The sequence below is a fragment of the Hypanus sabinus genome, chromosome 17 (assembly GCF_030144855.1).
Source record: "Hypanus sabinus isolate sHypSab1 chromosome 17, sHypSab1.hap1, whole genome shotgun sequence".
In the NCBI taxonomy this organism is placed as follows: domain Eukaryota; kingdom Metazoa; phylum Chordata; class Chondrichthyes; order Myliobatiformes; family Dasyatidae; genus Hypanus; species Hypanus sabinus.
This window is the reverse complement of record NC_082722.1, coordinates 48,849,493-48,871,975: the sequence shown is the minus strand read 5'-3', so window position 1 is coordinate 48,871,975 and position 22,483 is coordinate 48,849,493. Positions and strand designations below refer to the sequence as shown.

Sequence of the window (22,483 nt, the reverse complement as noted above, 5' to 3'; positions counted from 1 at the left end):
AGTGACTTGCAATTGTGAGAGAGATGTATAGGACGAACAAATACACCTTAGATGCCGTGGTCATTCTGGGTTCAATCAAAGCACACCCATCATCTTAGCAGAAGATAACTCAAGCGCTTTAGTCCATGCAACAGCCTTCTGAATCTTTTCTGCAACCTTTCAGGCTCAATCTTCTGTCACTTTCCCTCACAAAAACTGTTCTCTAGTTGCTGGTTTTCTCAGACTATTCATGTAATAAAATCTTTCATTCTTGGAGTCATTGGTGTAAATTTCTTTATCCAAAACCTTTACATCTTCACTAAAGAATGGTGCCCATTTGTAGCTGATGTAGTGTTTAATGATGGTTTATCTTGAAACTCTTGTTCTTGCACTTTATGCCTCTATTTGTAAAGCCCACTACCCCATGGTTTTTAAACCACTTTTTCAACCTACCTGTCACAACAAACTCTGCACATCACAGCCCTTGATTTTGTCCCTTTGCCCTTTTCAAATTGTACACTCTGAAAGACCTGTTGTCATTCTGCTTACCAAAATGTAACAGTTGGACTTTCTCAGCACTGTTTCACTTGCCAGTCCATTCTACAACTCTGCCTATATCTCCTTGAAATTATTCCCTGAAGGAAATTGCTTGATTAGTATTTACCTTACAGGAATTTCAAATCTCTTTAACAAAATAAGGAAGAGTATACAGGCACAATTAGAATCTGTTTATTATTGTCATATGTACCAAGATACAGTGAAAAACTGGTCTTGCATACTGTTCATACAGATCAAATCCTTACACTATGCATTGAGATAGAACAAAGTAAAACAACAAAATGCAGAACAACACAAAATGCTGGTTGAATTCAGTAGATTAGGCAGCATCTATGGAGAGGAATAAACATTCAGAGTTTTGGGCCAAGACCCTTCATCAGGATTACAAAGGAAGGAGGAAGAAGCCGGAACAAGATGGGAAAGGAAAGGAGTACAAGCTGGCGGGTGGTTCTCTGTAGTTTGTTGTGGTCATATTCAGAGCAGTTGCCATACAAAGCCATTATGCATCCAAATAAAATATAGTTCAATTTTTTTTTATTGGAATGGCTCAAAGGGGACATGCCAAGTTTCTTTAGCCTTTTGAAGAAGTTGAGGCATTAGTTAGGTTTTTTGACTATGCGGTTACACCTGGACAAGCTACGGGTGATGTTCCATCCTAGGAACTTGAAGCTGTCAATCCTCTCAACCTCATCACTGTTGATGTTGGTAGAGCATGTAGACTGCCCTCTTGGTGAAGTCAATGACCACTTCTTTTGCTAACGAGAAAAAAGTTGCCCTGACACCATGTTACTATGCTCTCTATCTTCTTCCTATACTCTAACAAGTCGTTATTTTAAATATGACCCACTATGGTAGTATCATCTGCAAACTTATATATGAAATTAGAAAAGAAGTATGAAAAATGTGCTGGAATGATATCAGAACAGAGAGTTCCTACCTGTCAGGAATTGGATTTCACTCTGGATTAAAGACTGAAATGTGACAGCATTTCAGGATTGTTAAAAGGTTTTACAGACAGAGAGATTAGTTCCATATTATATTCCAAAGCACAATACAGAAGCATAGAAAACCTACAGCACAATACAGGCCCTTCAGCCCACAAAGCTGTGCTGAACATGTCCTTAACTGAGAAATTACCTAGGGTTACTCATAGCCCTCTATTTTTCTGAGCTCCATATATCTGTCCAGGAGTTTCTTAAAAGACCCTACCGTATCCACCTCCACCACTATCACTGGCAGCCCATTCCATGCACTCATATCTCTTTGTGTTTTTTTTAAATTACCCCTGATATCTCTTCTGTACTTACTTCCAAGCACCTTAAAACTGTGCCCTCTTGTGCTAGCCATTTCAACCCTGGGAAATTGCCTCTGACTATCCACACGGTCAATGCCTCTCATCCTCCGTTGCACCAAGGAAAGTAGGCAGAGTTCACTTAACCTATTCCCATAAGGCATGCTCCCCAATCCAGGCAACATCCTTGTAAATCTCCTCTGCACTCTTTCTATGGTTTCCACATCCTTTCTATAGTGAGGCGACCAGAACTGAGCACAGTGGGGTCTGACCAGGGTCCTATATAGCTGCTCTTAGCTCCTAAACTCAATCCCACGATTGATGAAAGCCAATGCACCTTATGCTTTCTTAACCACAACTCAGACCCCAAGATCCCTCAGGTTCTCCACACTGCCAAGAGTCTTATCATTAATACTATATCCTGCCATCACACTTGACCTACCAAAATGAACCACCACACACTTATCTGGGTTGAACTCCCATCTGCCACTTCTCATCCCAGTTTTACATCCTATCAATGTCCTGCTGTAACCTTTGACAGCCCTCCACACTATCCACAACACCCCCAACCTTTGTGTCATCAGCAAATTTACTAACCCATCCCTCCACTTCCTCATCCAGGTCACTTATAAAAATTATGAATAATAGGGGTCCCAGAGGTACACCACTGGTCACCAACCTCCTTGCAGAATATGACCCGTCTACAACCACTCTTTGCATTCTGTGGGCAAGCCAGTTCTGGATCCACAAAGCAGTTTTCCCTTGCATCCCATGCCTCCTTACTTTCTCAATAAGCCTTGCATGGAGTTACCTTGTCAAATGCCTCGCTGAAATCCATATACACTACATCTACTGCTCTACCTTCATCAATGTGTTTAGTCACATCTTCAAAAAATTAAATCAGGCTCATAAGGCACAACCTGCCTCTCACAAAGCCACGCTGACTATTCCTAATCATATCATGCCTCATTATATAATGATATGATTAACATTCTGAATGCGAGCTTAAAATGTGAGAGAATACCATAAGGAGTTGTTGAGACAAGTAACAATAATGCATGCAAAGAAAAGTTAAGTCATCACAAGGGACAAAGAAATAGAAGTGTTAGGACTAGAGAAAGGGAGGGCTATAAGCCCAATTGAATGTGTTAGACAGAATGGCTCTCTCCAAGTTATAAATATTCTTAATGAAATTTAATTTAGTTATCAGGCTGCATTCATATTGAACTCTTAAAGCTCTTTAATCCATTTCTTATCCTGGTACATACTTGAAGTAGCATTAGAATAAGAAATAACCATGGGCAAGGAACAAACTTTAAAAAAAAGATGCTAAGCAAAATTGATTAATATTTACAATTGCAAGTCTGTGTTTCCAAAGGTGATATTAATGCCAAATCAGAAAAAATATTGTTTGTGTTAATGCTGTACTTAAATGTACACAATTGTTTCACTATTTATAGCATGATTTCATTTGACTCTGCCAACCAGTTGCAAAATATAATTTTGTCAAGGTCACGATACATAATCACCTGATGTTCTGAGACAAATCAGGATATCTAATTTACTAAAGTTTCCATTTGTTCATTTTGTATATTATATCTCAGTATTTCGTTGAGAATTGGTGGCATTTGCAATGCTTTTTGGCTCTATGTCTACTCAATACAGTGAATTCTGGTTAATTGGGACACTGGGGCCACTACATTTTGGCCCAATTAAATCGCTGCAACAATTAACCAAAGTTTCATGGAAATAGTTAAAAAAGACAAACTACCGTTCAACTGATTAATAAATTATGTATTTAAATAGAATACAAAACGAATTACAACACTACCAACACCACTACAATACTATAAAACTGTGTATTAGTTCCTAATAGTTGTCGACAGAGGAATTAACACCTAATATAGATAAAGGACTATCTTCAAATAATGCTTTCAACAATTGCATCCTCCAAATCTAACATTCAAAATGATTGTTGGATGTCTTCAAATTCTTCATAGTTCCTAACTTGTTGAAATAGTGAAATCATTTCATTTTCACTCCTAGCCATCTCCAAGCCTGAATGCTTAAAACCATAGTGAACAAAACGGTTTGGAATTTTCTCACGGCTTATTATTTGCCAACTATCAGTGACAAAAGACACTGCTTTTTGAACACAAGCACCTGTAAGTTATGCTATTTAAAAACCGTTCAGTCTAAGCAGTGTAGTGTTTAATGGCCATACAATGTGCACTCAATTGACACTAGTTAGAAACTGTGCGGCAACAGTCTCCTGCACCAGTTAAACGGCATAGTTTCTCAAATAAACAAAGGGAATCATAGAACATTGGAGTGCAATGCCAGGAGCATCATGAACAGTTGTGTTGAACATGGCTTGTCATCTGCATGAGAGTCAATTGCAAAAGCCATCATAAGGAATTAAAGAGTGCTAATAATTCTAAATATTTAAGATCTTTGGTTGCCATTAGATATAGAGAGAATAGGAGCTTATAATTTGAGAACAGTGCAATTTGATTGAAATAACAAAATGACTGGATTTAGATAATTTCATACATTATTTAATTAGATTTAGCAGAACTAGGAAACTCTTATATTGTATCTAAATCTAGAACCCATTTAGATATTAGAAGTTACCTGTACTGGGAGCAGAAGAATCAATGGAGATTCTATTGAATGCAAAGTCGAGGGATTCCAGCTCAGATTGTTAATTGGTGAGAGGCCAAGGAGAAGCAGAACTGGCCATCCTCACTAACTCAACACCAAGTGTATGATGGTAATATACCATGCTGATTAAAAAGTAGTCAACCCACCCCTCCCCCAACACCCCTGCAGGACTTTTCATTTTTAATTGTTTTACAACATTAAATCTTACTCACATTCAATTGAGTGCTTCTCCCACTGCATTCTACATGCCACACTTTCCGCAATGAGGAGGTACTTGGTGTCCCTATCCCAGTCACTTTGTCAACTCCACGATTCTCTCTCTGCCATCTGTAATAGACCTGTATGCTACTTTATTCTCTGCCAGATCCATGATTTCAATCACCGGTTCTTTTGACTTTCTTAAATCCTGCATGGATTGGAAAATCACCCGTCGCAGACCACAGAATCTGCTGTATCCACTGCCAGCAGGCCCAAAAGTCTCCAGACCACAATCCCTGCTGCTGACCTCAACAGCTTTAACGATCCAGAGCAGATTCAAACAAAGACTCTACCATCATCAATGACAGTTCCAACGACCTTGGACACCTCTGAAGTGCTGATTGCGCGACCTCCAACTGTGACTCCAACCTTGACCTCCAGGCCGGGTCTTCACGCACTGCCACTGGATCCCCCATTTCTCCTCCTTCCACCACCACTCCACAAACCTGCTTCTTTCAGGTTCCACTACTAGCTCTTGGGTCCTCGGAGGCTCCATCTTCCTCTCACCCCACCATGCCTGAACACTTCCAACCTCAGTTACCCTCAGCCCTCTTCCTCCCTCCAATCCCAGCTGTCATCTATTGGGGTCACCATCCCCTCTGACCTTCCCCTCTGAGGCAGAACATTCTGTTCTCAGTAAGGGCCTCACATTTGTTTCCCTGCGCTCACACCTCAGTGAGTTCCACGCTCGCAACAAAACTGAGCTCTTCTTCCGCCGCCTACATCTCTGAGCCTATTTCTTTGGCAAGGACTCTCCACCCTGCACGGATGACCTCTTCTCCCGTCTTCATCCCTCTTCTTCCTGGATACCCAGCCCTGGTCTTCTGCCTGCTCTGGATGTTTTCATTGCTAACTGCTGACGGGTCATCAACCATCTAGACTTCAACACTCCTCTCTCCAATTCCAGCCTCTCCTTCCAAACGCACTGCTCTCCACTCCCTCCACACCAACCCTAATCTCACCATCAAACCCGCAGATAAGGAAGGTGCTGTTGTAGTCTGGCGTACTGATCTCTACCTTGCTGAGGCCCAGCACCAACTTTCAGAAACCTCCTCTTACTTGCCCCTTAAACAGGACCACACTAAAGAACACCAGGCCATTGTCTTCTACACCATCACCAACCTTATTGACTCTGGGGATCTCCAATCCACCGCCACCAACCTCATAGTTCCCACACCCCACACCTCCCGTTTCTATCTCCTACCCAAGATCTACAAACCCACTTGTCCAGGTAGACCCATTGTTTCAGCTTGTTCTTGCCCTACTAAACTCATATCTGCATACCTCAATTCTGTTTTCCTCTAGTTCAGTCCCTTCCTACCTACATCCATGACACTTCACCCGCTCTGGATTTTTTCAATGATTTCAGGTACCCTGACCCCTATCATATTTTTACTATGGATGTCTAGTCCCTATATACCTCCATCGCCCACCAGTAAGGCCTTAAAGCTCTCTGTTTTTTCTGGACATGAGGTCCAACCAATTTCCCTCCACCTAGCAGAACTTGTCCTCTCTAAATAGTTTCTCCTTTGACTCCTCCCACTTCCTTCAAACAAAAGGCATGGGTACTCGCATGCATCCCAGCTATGCCTGCCTGTTGGTCTGATATGTGAAACAGTCTATGATCCAAGCCTACAATGGTGACCATCTCTCACTTTTCCTTTGCTACATCCACAGCTGTGTTGATTGTGCTTCCTGCACCTATGCTGAACTCATCCACTTTGCCTCCAACTTCCACCCTGCCCTGTCTATTTCAGACACCTCCCTTCCTTTTCTCGATCTCACTGTCCCTATCTCCAGAAACAGCTCATCCACTGATGTCTGTTACAAACCCACAAACTCTCACAGCTACCTGGACTTGCCTCGTCCGACTTGTAAAATGCCATCCCCTTCTCTCAATTCCGCTGCATCTGCTCTCAGGATGAGGCTTTTCATTCTAGAATGGAGACGTCCTCCTTTTTCAAAGAAAGGGGCTTCTCTTCCTTCACCATCAACACTGCCCTCAACCAAACCTCTTCTGCTTCATGCATGTCTGCTCTTGCCCCATTCTCCTGCCTTCCTACCAGCAAAAGGGTTCCTCTTATCCTCACCTACCACCCCACCAGCCTCCGAGTCCAACACATAATTCTCCACTACTTCCGCCATCTCCAATGGGATCCCACCACCAAGCACATCTTTCCCTCCCTCCCTGCCCCCCCCCCCACTTTCTGCTTTCCACAGGGATCACTCCCTATGCGACTCCCTTATCCATTTGTCCCTCCCCACTGATCTCCCTCCTGGCACTTAGCCTTGGAAGTGGAACAAGTGCTACACCTGCCCCCTACACCTCCTCCCTCACTACCATTCAGGGCTCAAACAGTCCTTCCCGGTGAGGTGACTCTTCACCTGTTGAGTCTGATGGGGTCATATACTGTGTCCAGTGCTCTCAGTTTTGGCCTCCTATATATCGGTGAGACCCATTGTAGATCGGGAAACCGCTTTGCCAAGTACCTACCCTCCATCCACCAGAAAAAGCGGGATCTCCCAGTGGCCACCCATTTTAATTCCACTTCCTATTCCCATTCCAATATGTTTATCCATGAGCTCCTCCACTGTCGTGACAAGGCCACATTTAGGTTGAAGGAACAACACCTTATATTCTATATGGGTAGCCTCCAACCTGATGCCATGAACATCAATTTCTTGAACTTCCAGTAAAGGCACACACCTCCATTACCATTCCCTATCCTCTTTTTCCTCTCTCACGTTATCTCCTTGTCTACCCATTGCTTCCCTCTGGTGCTTCTCCTCCTCTTCACCCCTTTCTTCTATGGCCTTCTGACCTCTTCTATCAGACTCCCCCTTCTCCAGCCCTCTTTACTTCATACTTCCCCTTTCAGGTCTCACCTGTGACCTTGTTTCTCTCTCCCCTCTTCCCACTTTTAAACCTATTCTTCAGCCTTTTTTCACCAGTCCTGCCGAAGGGTCTCAGCCCAAAATGTCAACTGTACTCTTTTCCATAGATGCTGCCTGACCTGCTGAGTTCCTCCATGATTTTGTGTGTGTTGCTTGGATTTCCAGCATCTGCAGATTTTCTCTTGTTTATAATTCCTTCCCTTCATGTTTTACCCCCTTCTCCCATCAATTTGTTGACAGTTTTATGTATTCTGTAAAGGCATCTCCTCTTACGCCCATTATCCCACAGATCTTGCCATTATCCCCTAATTCTTAGCCCCACCAACCCCTTAGCTTCTGATTTGCTAAGTGGAAGATCTTTATCCACAGATGAATTTTTAACAGCTTTTTTGGCCAATCAACCTGTTCATTTCCTTCAACACCTCTATGGTAAGGGACCCATAAGAAGCAGACATGTAAACCAATACTTTGAATATATAATAAAGTTAGAAGAATTTCCAGCAGTAAATCTGACCTCCTGCTGGAATGACCTGTTTTAAGACTGGTCGAAACCAAAAGAATTTGAACAAATTACAACTTTACAAGGACAAAGTTCCTCCTCCCACTGTAAGCCCAAAATGATGGCAACTAGTTCTGCTGTATATACTGATAAATGGTTAGTAAGACACTTCTTTATTGTTACTTGTAACTCAGCTGCAAAAACAGCCACACCAACATTTCCTGTTAAATGGTTAACATACCACAATAATTTTCCTTAATATTTTGATGAACCAACAGACTCTCGGGAATAACAGGATACCTGGACCTCATTAAATCATGCAACCTAAAATCAACTAAAGTTGTTGGAAAAAACTGTGGTGGGGTTACTGAAAAAGTTTCTGTGTCATCCAGCAAACCCATATAGCTAGCGTGATAAGAACCCAGCCACCCAAAACTAAAAACACTTGTACCACATCCAAACATTTTAAATTTGAAGATGAAGCTGATCCATAAACCGCACAGCCATAATCAAGTACAGATCTAATTAAACAAATATAAATGGTCAACAGAGATTTTTGTGTAGCATCCCAAGAATACCCACATAGACACCTAAGGATATTTAATGACCCTTTACATTTGTCAATTATTTTACCAGCATGGTCTTTCCATGTCAGATTATTATCCAGCCACATGCCAAGAAATCTTACCATTGACACTTCTTCAAGAGTTTTACCATATTTCAAGTTAAATGCAGGTCTATTAAGCCTCTTTGTGAAACACATAACTTGTGTTTTAGCTACTGAAACCTTAAAACCCCATCTTTTTGCTCATTGTTCGATCCTATTAATCACTAACTGTATCCTATATACAGTTAAATTGAAATTTCTAACCCGAATCCATAAAGCTCCATCATCTGCAATAAGTGATTTATCCACCCCAGTCCCTATCTCAGAGAAAGTAACATTAATCATAATATTAAACAATAAAGGGCTACAAATACTGCCTTGGGGGGGTGGGGGATCCTCTCTGATAAAACACTCCCTTTTTTTTACAAAATTACAGTATGTTCCATAGTTTATGCAAGTGGATGTTTGTGACTATAACTAGAAGGATCCGATAGGGGTTTCCCAGGTTTTAGAGTAGGCACTAGTACTGCCAGTCTCCATGGGAGGGAAGTTGGCCTAAACTCAAAATATGATTCAAAAATTTTAATATTATCTCAAGAGTTGTCGGCCATATGTTTAAACATACAATAACATGTATTATCCTTTCTTGGAGCTGTCTGACCTGTACTATTAATAGCTTTCTTAAATCCATACTAAGAAAACTCCACATTACTAATACTATAATTGCTACAGCTGGGTTCCAACAAATCAGGATATTCACTTAAATTAGCTTGATTATGAATTGCAGCAAATGAACAAGCCGTTAACCCAACCTTCTCTATTTCAGTAACAATCATATTACCTTCTTTAATCAATACTGGAATGTTATTATCCCTACAAATCCTCCTCTCCATTTTTTCAGTCATTCCCCAACATCTCCAAGTTTAATAAGTCTATCACAATATGACTTCCAGTAAACCGTTTTTGTAACCTTCACTACTTTGCTCCCCATGGCCTATGCCCTTTTATACTTAGTAAGGTCACTTGGAGAGCGATACTTCTTAACTTTCCTAAACACCTTAATTCTCTCCTAATTGTTTCTGCACACTCCCCAGTCCACCATGATACAGCCTTTCTTCTGTTAGTGCCCACTTTAATAGGGATCACTTCCACCACAGTTTGAATAATGTGGCATAACCTTTCATTGCAGAAATCCACATAATCATCAACATTCAGGCCTGACAGATGATCATCCCCCAATGTTTCATTTCCCATGACATCCCACTCACTCACTCACTCCAGCCAGAATGTTCAAAGCTAAAGTTAAATTTATAGCAGTTTCAGAACTATTATGAACATTAAGTCTTGTACTCATCCCATCATTAAGACACATAAAATAGGAAATATCTAAAAATTCTTCTACAGCCAAACCATTATAATCATTCTGCGAACAACCTCACAGTGAACTATGTGCTTTAAAATCCCCACACCATGGAACTCTTAGTTAGAACTATGTATGCTTACCAATAAATCAATTGAAAGTTTTTCTCAAGGGTTGTAAAAATTTACCACTTTACCACCCCTGCGTGCTGAATCAAATACTTCTACTACAAGTGCCTCATATACTTCATTCACATCTACAGGTCTATGTCCTATACCTTTACTTATAAAACTTGCCCTCTACCAACAAAAAACTTAACATGCCTAATTACAATATAATTCTGCAAGGAACAAACTTAAATGTGGTAATAACCAGGTTTTCTGAATACATATAACATCGGGTAGATTTGATAAATCAGAAATAAACTTCTGAAAGTCTTGACCATTACAAATCAGGCTTCTCGCATTCCACTCCAATATTCTTAAACCCATTATGTACCTTCACAAGGAGACTGAAATATACAAATACCCCATCATCAGAGGTTTATTTATAGCTACACATATAACACCAGTTATACCCAGAAGCTTTTCAGCAGCTTTCACAATGATTTTAATTTTCTTAGTATGACTAGGTGTCCAAGCATTACAATTCACCACATCCATTAATATTATAACCATCACAAACTTCATTTTATCAACTAGTCAAGTGTCTTTAGTAAGAGAAATGTGATGCCAACATACAGCCTCTGCATAAGACATGTAACTGTACTTTTACCTGTTGAACTTCAGCTGCCTTCTTCAACATTTCACATCCTCTGTTTTTTATTTATTTACTTATTGGGATACAGCATGATGGAAGCTCTTCTGGCCTTTGAAGCCACGCTACCCAACAAACCACCAACTTAATCTTGGCCTACTCATGAGTCAATTTATAATACCCAGTTAACCTACCAGCTAGTATGTCTTTGTATTGTGGGAAGAAACCTGAGCATCTTGGGGGAAACCCACGCAGTCACGGGGAGAACATACAAACTCCTTACAGGTAGTGGCAGGAATTGAACCCGGGTTACCTGTACTATAAAGCATTGTGCTAAACACTAAGCTACCGTGCCACCCCCTAAGCTACACCATGTTCTCTTCTGCAATTACAACAATAAAACATTATGCCTTCACAATCTTCATATTTATGTGCCCCAGCACACTTACTACATCTTAGTTTCCCAGGACATACTGCGCAACATGCCCAAACCTCTGACATTTGTAACATCTAAGTGGAGGTGGAATATAAGGTTATACATTATGACTACATACCCTAAACTAACTTTATCAGGGAGCTTCACTTTACAAAAATATCAATACAGATAAACTATCCATCCTTTCCCCATTTCTGACTACTTGCAATCTCTTTACTTCCTTAACCTTGCCTCCTGTAAATAAGACTTAACCTCTTGTATCGAAATCTCTACTGCAGCACCTATTATAATACCCCCTAATACCTCTATTTTCATTAGGCAATGTAGATACTATCTTTTTGCCAAGTAACACCTTCAAAGGTAATGCTTTCTTACACTTTCTTATCATTACAAATAATTAACACATCACCTCCTCTTAAAGTACAATATTCCCTATAGCCGACTTTAACTCTGTAGTTAATCTAATGGGATTGGTAGAAGAAGGCTGTTCTGGATCAAATTTAAACAATACTTTGAAGTCTTTCCTTTTTTTCAAAATATCCCGCCCTTCCTCTCCATCACTTGAAATCACTCCAGTATTATGTTTCTTTATCCATGTTACAGATCAAGATTCAACTTCATTCCAATCTCCTCCCACCAACCCACATTCACTCAAACCTGCCTTTTGTGGTTCCTTTTCCAGATCCTTCCTCCAACCCAAACCTACACTATTTCCCAACTTTCCCACACCATTAACAGTCCAGCACCACCATTCGCCATTCCTCCAACCTCCAGCCGAGCCAAGAGCAAAAGAGTCCGTCTATACCCTCCCAACCCAGTTGGACCTTCCAGATACAGGTTTATTTTTACTACAATCAATTGAAATGCCTTGACTGCACACAGTGATCTCTATTTAACTGATTATGTGACTTCTAAAACCAACTAGCTGCACTAGTGTTGATTTGATGTGTCATTTTAAAGGGGATGAGTACTTTTGTAATCAATTATTTTGTTTATATTTGTAATTAATTTAGATCACTTTGTCAAGATCGGTTTCCACTTTGACACGAAAGAGTCTTTTGTTGATTAGTGTCAAAAAATCCAAATTAAATCTACTGTGATTCAATGTTGTAAAACAATAGAATGTGAAAACTTCCAAGAAGGGTGAATACTTTTATAGATACTTTGTTTTGGTCCAGATTTTGTCTACAGTTCCCCAAATAAGTGGCAGAAATTTCAGGATATTGCATGAATGCAGATGTCTCTAAACCACTTTGCACTGTTGGCAATATTTTTCATGACTACACTCAAACATTGCAATTGTGGAAACCAGAGAAGAATTGCAGAATTTTTCCACAACTTGCGCTGAATCTCAAATGGAAAAATGTTGCTGTATGGAACCAGACATCAGTAGTTTTAAAATAAAATTTGATTAAGCTGTGTACATACATCTACTGATGCCTCTGGTGACATCTTCAGTGATGGCTAGCTACTTATGACTCCATGGCTCCCCTCTTTTGAGCTACAGCAATAAACAGGGAAATAAATTGTAATGTCTTGGGTTGATGATGTGTCATCAAAGCTCACCGTTAACTTCATAGTTGTTTGTTTCTCCATGGTTATTGACCAACCCTGCTTAATATTTCCAACCCTTTGGGACTTCTGTATCAGTACTGTTTTTAATTTGTATTCTCATTTAGCTATATAAAGTTTCATTCAAATTTGCTACTAACCAAAAATAATTCTAGGCCATTATAAAGTTGTAGTAAGTTGTTAACTACTGTGTTAGGAAATCATTCTAATATAATCAAAACCAAATTTCATAACACTGTATAGTGTTGTGCTATCTGCAGAATTGAGTACTATCTGTATAAAAGACTATAAATCTTTGAATAAAACTTTTATCTTTTTCTCTTCATCTCTGTGATTCTGAGGTATGTGTGCTTTAGATGCAATGATTATTTACTGCTGATAACATAGTTACCTGAGCACTTTGTGACATATTCACAGCTGCGTACTGTATTAATAATTAGAAAATGGAAATTCCTTTTATTTTGGGGTATTTTGTCCATTTTTTCTTGAAAAATACAAACTGGTTGTTTTTTTTTCCTGTTGAAATTATCCCCATAGTGGGGATCATTGTGCCATACAATTGTTTTATTTGTTCTTTTTCTCTTCAACAGCTGGCTGTGTTTCGTAGTTTGTTTAGCACAGCTCCTGGGGAAAAGCAAAAACATATGGTGGACAACTATAGACAATTGCAGCCTTTGTTGAAACGCACAGTTTATACAACAATCCCATGAAAATAGATCTCTACAGAAAAGACATCCATGAATGTGGAAAACTGTTTAAACAAATATACCTGAGCGCCTTTCTTATACTTTATGCACATTAAATAACTTCTATGGTTGGGTGAACTGGAAAAAGAAATAACTTAAACTTCAAAGTTTACATAGAGGATCTTCTAATATATATCAAAAGCTAGACATAATTCAGAATATGTTTATATATTTGAGTGTATTTTATAATTTGATACAGTTAAAATTTATAATTTTTATTATTTGATGATGAAAATTATATCTATTAGGGAGCTTGTATCATTTAGAATGACAGAACAATATGTCAATGTTCTATAAAGAACACTAAATAAAAGCTAAACCTTGGTCTCATACTTATCAGTGGAACATTGCTTATAAACTATATTCATATAATATTTAGGATTTTTTTCAAAATTATAGAGTGTTGAAGAAAATGTTGACTGGAACTGTTTAGTTCATCCAAAGGTGCATGATAGAATGGTGCTACAGCAATCACTGTTGCCAATTGGATGAAAACTTGCCTCTTGTTCTTCTACCAGTATCAAGAGCAGGCCATTTGACTCCTATTTGTTCTGCCGTGCACAAGATCATAAATTATTTCTTGTCTTTGTGTCACTTTCCTGCACTAACCACCATATGTCTTGATTCTCTTGATATATGACAATCTATCGATCTTACCTGAATATACAGTATTCAGCAGCTGAATATGCATAGCTCCCTTGGACAGAGAATTTCAGTGAAATTTCTTTTCTCTATCCTGAAAAGCCAAAGTCATCTTAAGCAATGGAAAATATGAACTCCACACCTATCCTTTTTTCTACACCTGCACTTTAGAAAAATTAGAGATCTCATTAAACTCAAGAGTACAGGTCTGATTCTGCTTAATCACTTTTCATATGTCAAGTTCATAATCACAAGAATCAATCATGAATTTTTGCTGCACTCCCTCCATCACAGGTTTATCTCTAGATACAGAGAACAGACTTTGTGATTTGTGTACAAAGGTAGCAACATTTCAATGACTCTCAACTTAGAAAAAAAGTTTTTTTAAAAATAAGGTGGGTAATATTTTTCCACATTTTAACACCTACAATATTCTCACCAATTCACTTAACCTATTTATATTTATCTAGAGCCTCTCTGCCTCTCTCCTTGTAACACAATGCCATGTTCGACCATCATTTTTGAAGTATAGAAACTTGCAGGGTTATGGATTACCTGACTTGTGGAAATCTTACTTTGCAAAATTTCTCTCGTACTTTTTAAAAGTCAGTATTAGAAATTTGGTTCATGGTGTTTATTAATGACTAGATATATTTATTCAATTAGTTTAATTATGGCTAACGTTAGGATGATTATTCAATGAAATGAACTATGGCAAATGCATGTAGAATACAATATGGGTTACCAAAATTAGTAGACTGATGCATCATCAATAACTCACTCTGAGACGTAAGGCGAGATATCGGCTTTTATTGACTGGAAGAAGGAACCAGGAGTGAGATCAATAACTCACTCTGAGACGTAAGGCAAGATATCGGCTTTTATTGACTGGAAGAAGGAACCAGGAGTGAGTGACCATCATACTACGTCCTGGAGACTGAGAGAGAGCATAGGCCTCAGATCGCCTTTATACAGGGGCCTGTGGGAGGAGCCACAGGAGCAGTCAGAAGGGGGCGTGTCCAGACAGGCACATAGTTCACCACATAGACATTTCTGACTTAAATCTGTTTACAGATAGTTGGCAGGAGTAGGACTGTCTACATCCTGTTACCATTTCCTTTATGAATTTCAGTATTTTCACTTCTGATGCAAGCCTAAATAGTTCCCAGTTTGTTTCCTCTCAGTCTGTCTTCAGTAGTGAGGTACACTTGCTTCAAATTTGTGTGAACTGGTTTAGAACGTATGGAATTTTAAAACATGAAAACCAATGCATTCACCAACTTCAAAGGTACTACTTTTGAAACTCTAACTTCCAAGTTAGAGTCCCAGTATTTTTAGGTTTTAAGTCCCATTATCTTCTCCGTTGCTTTTATTTTTAGCCAGGTGATTTTATTTGTCATCAATTTTAGCTCATCTTTTCCTTTATTTTTACATATACAGAAGCTTTAATGGTTTTTTTCTCATTAAACTAATCTTGTGATCTAATTTTCCCTTTCCTCATCAGTGCTTTCATCTTCCTTTGCTACATTCTGATTCTTTTCTAATCCACAGGCTTTTGTTTTTGCTTAGCAGCATTATAATAGTTTCCTTTGGTACTAAGTATCTTGTACTGAAGAACATGTTCAGTGATGTGGTTGGGTGTGCTGATGAAACATAAACTAGGAAGATATGCCAATGCATTTCCCTTCTTGGGAAGTTTAGCTTCTAACCAAACACTCCAGCAGGCTTCTGCATATGAACTGTTGAAAGTATCAAGAATGGCTGCATCATAGTCTTGTATGGCAGTTTGGATGTGCAGAAATGTAAGAAGATGCCAGAGTAGTGGACTCTGCCCAACACATCATGGGCACATCCCTCCCCACCATTGGTAATATCTGCATGAGGTGCTGATATCATTTCCATTATCAAAGAACCCCATCATCACAGCCATGTGTCTTGCAGCCACCATCAGGCAGAAGATACACGCTGCCAGATTTAAGAACAGCTACTTCCCTTCAACCGTTCAGTTCTTGAACCAACTAACCAACACAACTCTAATTGCTACAGTTATGTAATCACTGATCAGTTTGCACTAAATTACATAGTTTTTTGTTCTGTCTTTCTTGTAAAATTATGTATAATTCATTTTTCATGTAAATATTGCTTACGCTATGTGCCTGTAGTGGTGCTGCAAGTAATTTTTTTCATTGCCTTGTGTATGTACTTGTATATACAGCAGTAAACTCTATTTTGACCATTGAGGTGTTTTCCCTTTTGAATTCAATTGACCTTAATTGTATTAGTGATCCTCTGCCACATTTATTAAGATGCTGCCTTAATGTAGCAAGTTGTCACTCTTGCCCTCTCTCCTTTTAGGAATCTACCTCCCCTTAAACATTATGCTCTTATGTCCTTGAAGTCTGAAGCGGTGACAGGACAATTGTGTCCTGGACAACTGTGTCCCGTCAAATGCGTCCTGGTCATGAACGTCCGTTCTTTTGCGTCCCGGACATTTGTGTCCCAATATATGTATATCATATTAGATTTGTGTCCCAATATATGTATATTTCATAAAAGATATAAATTTACATATTCATGTAATTTTTTAATCAAAAACTTCTATTAATTATAAAAGGGATTGTAATGCATGTTTGCTGTTGTGTGCTGGGGCAGTAGGCTGAGGGTAGCAGACACCAACAGAATCAACAAACTCATTAGTAAGGCCAGTGATGTGGGGGTGGAACTGGACTCTCTGACGGTGGTGTCTGAAAAAAGGATGCTGTACAAGTTGCATGCCATCTCAGACAATGTCTCCCATCCACTCCATAATGTACTGGTTAGGCACAGGGGTACGTTCAGCTAGAGACTCATTCCACTGAGATGCAACACTGAGCGTCATAGGAAGTCATTCCTGCCTGTGGCCATCAGACTTTACAGCTCCTCCCTCAGAGTGTCAGACACCCTGAGCCAATAGGCTGGTCCTGGACTTATTTCCACTAAGAATAATTTACTTATTATTATTTAATTATTTATGGTTTTATATTGCTGTATTTCTACCCTATCCTTGGTGCGACTGTAACAAAACCCAATTTCCCTCGGGATCAATAAAGTATGTCTGTCTGTCTGTAATGTGCAATAAATGATTGAAGGCGCTTATTTATATTCTTTGGTAGTCAATTTTCTTCTTTGTGGCCATAACTTCCTCTTTCTTCAACACATCAATTAATTTCCAAACAGGGGTGTTGACAAGTAATTGAATTTTGGATAGCATTATGCCACCCCTATAAACAATTGTTAGATCTCAGCAAGTCATTCACTGTTTGTTCATGAATATTCCAAGATTCAGTAGAAAAGGTTACTGCAATCCTGTGCCCACTTCTACCTCTTGCTTGGCCAATGTATGTAACTTCAAAGTATGTGATGCATTTGGAAGGTAGGTCGTGATCATCACTCAGATCCAAAAAGCCTGTTACCACATCACTTACTGGAAGGGAAGCTAATGCAGAGAAACGTCTAATTTTAATATTTGAATTCTTGATCTTCGTGATTGACTTAAACTGAAATCGCAATTTTCTTAAAGATGGATTTTGAGGATTTGCCTGCTGGCAGCTGATGGAGTAACAGCTCTCTGCTGGGGCTCCTAACTTACTTTTCTTTCCAACCTTTTGAAATACTACTGTTAGACGGATTATTATATTACTATGACAACCAAAGCAACTTTGGAAGCTATTACGGGCTCAATTCAAAAGCTTACTGAGGAGTTTCAACAGTTCAGAAAAGAAATCAGCACTGAAATTAAATAAATAGGCATGAAACTAGAAGCTATTGAAGCAATTCTAACAGCATGATAAGATAAAGGAACATAAAGATGTTATTACTTAACTGGATGAGAGAATGGATTATTTGCAAAAGCTGTATGAAAAGCAATCCAAGGCCAATGAAATAATGAGAAGGAAGATTTTTGATCTGGAAAACAGAAGTAGGAGGAACAATTTACAAATCTCGGGACTTAAAGAGCAAACGGAAGGAGATGATCCTAAAGAATTCTTTGCAAAACCTTTTTGATGGAATTATTCCCTGATATTATAAAGTCTCTGCCTTTGATTGATCACACCCACAGGTCGCCAATCTACCGATCGACGTCAAAATCAAAACCAAGATCAGTCATTATATATTTCCATGAATTTCAAATAAAGGATCATATGATTTGTGCTGCCTGTGGAAAAGGTGTGATTGACTACCAAGATCAAAAGATTTGTATTGTTGAAGATTTTTCATCTGAAGTTAAGGCAGAACGTGTTAAATTTTAAGAAGTTATGGCCGAGCTATACAAGCAAAATTTTAAACCTTCTCTTCGTTTTCCGGCTCAGCTGAGAATTACAATGGAAGATGGATCATTTAAATGGTTTTATATGAAGGAGCAGGCGCAAGAATTTTTAAATTCAAAAAATAACTACTTATATTGAATAGATTTAAAATCTTGCAAAAATAGAAATACTACATATTAAAAAATAACTAATATTTTTCAGTATTAATAATTGCTATTTCTGTTCAATAAACTTGTCTAAGCTTGTTTTTCACTGTATATTATTTGTATTATATTTGGATTCTACAGTGGCTGGATGGGAGATGCCAGAGAGTAGTGATGGAAAACTGTTTGTCACGTTGAAGGCTGGTGACTAGTGGTGTGCCTCAGGGATCAGTACTGGGTCCAATGTTGTTTGTCATATACATTAATGATCTGGATGATGGGGTGTTAAATTGGATTAGTAACTATGCAGATGATACTAAGATAAGTGGCATTGTGGATAATGAAGTAGGTTTTCAAAGCTTGCAGAGATTTAGGCCAGTTAGAAGAGTGGGCTGCAAGAAGGCAGATGGAGTTTAATGCTGATAAGTGTGAGGTGCTACATTTTGGTAGGACTAATCAAAATGGGACATACATGGTAAATGGTAGAGCATTGAGGAATGCAGTAGAACAGAGTGATCTAGGAATAATGGTGCATAGTTCCCTGAAGGTGGAATCTCATGTGGATAGGGTGGTGAAGAAAGCTTTTGATATGCTGGTCTTTATAAATCAGAGCATTGAGTATAGGAATTGGGATGTAATGTTAAAATTGTAGCATTGGTGAGATCAAATTTGGAGTATTGTGTACAGTTCTGGTTACCGAATTATAAGAAAGATGTCAACAAAATAGAGAGAGTACAGAGGAGATTTACTAGAATGTTACCTGGGTTTCAACACCTAAGTTACAGAGAAAGGTCGAACAAGTTAGGTCTTTATTCTTTGGAGCATAGAAGGTTGAGGGGGGACCTGATAGAGGTATTTAAAATTATGAGGGGGATAGATAGAGTTGACGTGGATAGGCTTTTTCCATTGAGAGTTCGGGAGATTCAAACAAGAAGACATGAGTTGAGAGTTAGGGGGCAGAAGCTCAAGGGCAACACGAGGGGGAGCTTCTTTACTCAAAGAGTGGTAGCTGTGTGGAACAAGCTTCCAGTAGAAGTGGTATTGTCATTTTTTAAAAATTGGATAGGTATATAGACAGAAAAGAATGGAGGGTTATGGGCTGAGTGTGGGTCGGTGGGACTAGGAGAGAGTAAGCATTCAGCACGGACTAGAAGGGCCAAGATGGCCTGTTTCTGTGCTGTAATTGTTATATGGTTATATTATTTAGTCTTGTTTGAAACAGTAAATAACCTTGAATTATCTGGAGCGGTTCCAACATGCTCTCTAAGGGAATGTGTTTAGGGGAAGTACAAACCCCATTTCCAGAAAAGTTGGGATATTTTCCAAAATGCAATAAAAACAAAAATCTGTGATATGTTATTTCACGTGAACCTTTATTTAACTGACAAAAGTACAAAGAAAAGATTTTCAATAGTTTTACTGACTAACTTAATTGTATTTTGTAAATATACGCAAATTTAGAATTTGATGGCTGCAACACACTCAACAAAAGTTGGGACAGAGGCATGTTTACCATTGTGTTACATCACCTTTCCTTTTAATAACACTTTTTAATCGTTTTGGAACTGAGGATACTAATAGTAGTAGATTTGCAATTGGAAATTTTGTCCATTCTTGCTCGATATAAGACTTAAGCTGCTCAACAGTCCGTGGTCTCCGTTGTCTGATTCTCCTCTTCATGATGCACCATACATTTTCAATAGGAGATAGATCTGGATTGGCAGCAGGCCAGTCAAGCACACGCACTCTGTATCTACAAAGCCACACTGTTGTAGCCCATGCAGAATGTGGTCTGGCATTGTCCTGCTGAAATAAGCATGGACATCCAGGGAAGAGATGTCGCCTTGATGGCAACATATGTCTCTCTAAAATCCTAATATACACCTCGGGGTCACTGGTACCTTTACCTACATGCAACTCACCCATGCCGTGGGCACTGATGCACCCCCATGCCATCACAGATGCTGGCTTTTGCACCTTTTGCTGATAACAATCAGGATGGTTGGTTTCATCGTTGGCACGGAAAACTTGACGCCCATTTTTTCCAAAAACTAGCTGAAATGTGGACTCATCTGACCACAGCACACGGTTCCACAGTCTTTCAGTCCATCTGAGATGAGCTCGGGCCCAGAGAACTCGCTGGTGTTTCTGCATAGAGTTGATGTATGGCTTCCTCCTTGTATAATACAATTTCAAGTTGCATTTCTGGATGCAGCGACAGGCTGTGTTAAGTGACAATGGTTTCTGAAGTACTCCCGAGCCCAGGTGGCTGTAATTGTCACAGTAGCATGACGGTTTCTTAGGCAGTGCCGCCTGAGGGCTCGAAGATCACGCACATTCAACAGTGGTTTTCGACCTTGCCCTTGACGCACTGAGATGTCTCTGAATTCTCTGAATCTTTTCACAATATTATGTACTGTAGATGTTGAAAGACCTAGATTCTCTGCAATCTTGTGTTGGGAAATGTTCCTTTTGAACTGACTTAACAATTCTCTCACGAATTTTGGCACAAAGGGGTGAGCCAGGAACCATCCTTGCTTGCAAAGACTGAGCCTTTGATGGACGCTACTTTTATACCTATTCATAATACCTCGCCTGCTACCAATTAGCCTGCTTAATGTGGAGTCTCCAAACCGGTGTTACTTGAATATTCTGTGCACTTTTTAATGTTATTTTAACTGTGTCCCAACTTTTGTTGAGTGTGTTGCAGCCACCAAATACTAAATTTGTGTATATTTACAAAATACAATTAAGTTGGTCAGTAAAACTATTGAAAATCTTTTCTTTGTACCTTCGTCAGTTAAATAAGGGTTCATGTGAATGAACATATCACACAGTTTTGTTTTTATTGCATTTTGGAAAATATCCCAGCTTTTCTGGAAATGGGGTTTGTAGATAGCGGTTGTTCTTTGACCCAGTTTCTCTCTTTGGGAAGAGGGAGGGGGATGGGGAGTTATTTTTTCTTGAAGCTGATTTGGGAATCTAGTCAATTCTGTTGCTTAGCTAATATATCTCAAGTTTTACTATTTGGGTTTAATATACATTTTGCTGATTGCTACTTTAACCTTTCTTATAAATAGTTTTAAAATGGATCAAAGTATTAATTTACTTAGTTTTAATGTGAAAGGGCTAAATCACCCCGTGGAAAGGAATAAGATTTTTGCCTATATTAAAGAACTTAAGGTACCAATTGTTTTTCTTCAAGAAACCCATGTACATAAGTGTGACAATTCACACTTTTCTAATTGATGGAGGGGATCTCATTTGTTATTTACTTCCCCTAATACTATAACAAAATGCACATTAGTATCAGAAATTACTTTATGTTGAACAAAGGGAATTTTATTATCTATAAGGATTGAAACCATAGAACACTACAGCACAGTACAGGCCCTTCAGCCCTCCATGTTGTCCTGACCCATATAATCCTTTAAAAAAGTACTAAACCCACACTACCCCATAACACTCTATTTTTCTTTCATCCATGTGCCTGTCCAAGAGGCTCTTAAATATCCCTAATGTATTAGCCTCCACCACCATCCCTAGCAAGACATTCCAGGTACTCACAACCCTCTGTGTAAAAAAAGACTTACCCCTGATGTCTCCCCTAAACTTCCTTCCCTGAATTTTGTACATATGCCTTCTGGTGATTGCTGTTGGTGCCCTGGGAAACAGGTACTGACTATCCACTCTATCTATGCCTCTCATAATCTTGTAGACCTCTATCAAGTCCCCTCTCAATCTTCTATGCTCCAAAGAGAAAAGTCCCA

General features: G+C 39.1%; 1 protein-coding gene across 1 annotated transcript in view; it reads left to right on the top strand.

Moving 5' to 3' along the window:
- Positions 1 to 16,501, top strand: part of ca5a (carbonic anhydrase Va) — a 47,715-nt gene extending 31,214 nt beyond the window's left edge. The window contains exon 7 of the mRNA XM_059993025.1: positions 13,466 to 16,501. Coding sequence (XP_059849008.1) covers positions 13,466 to 13,585 — 120 coding nt within the window. The 3' untranslated portion in view covers positions 13,586 to 16,501. The remainder of the gene's footprint in view (positions 1 to 13,465) is intronic.
- Positions 16,502 to 22,483: the final 5,982 nt, after the last annotated feature.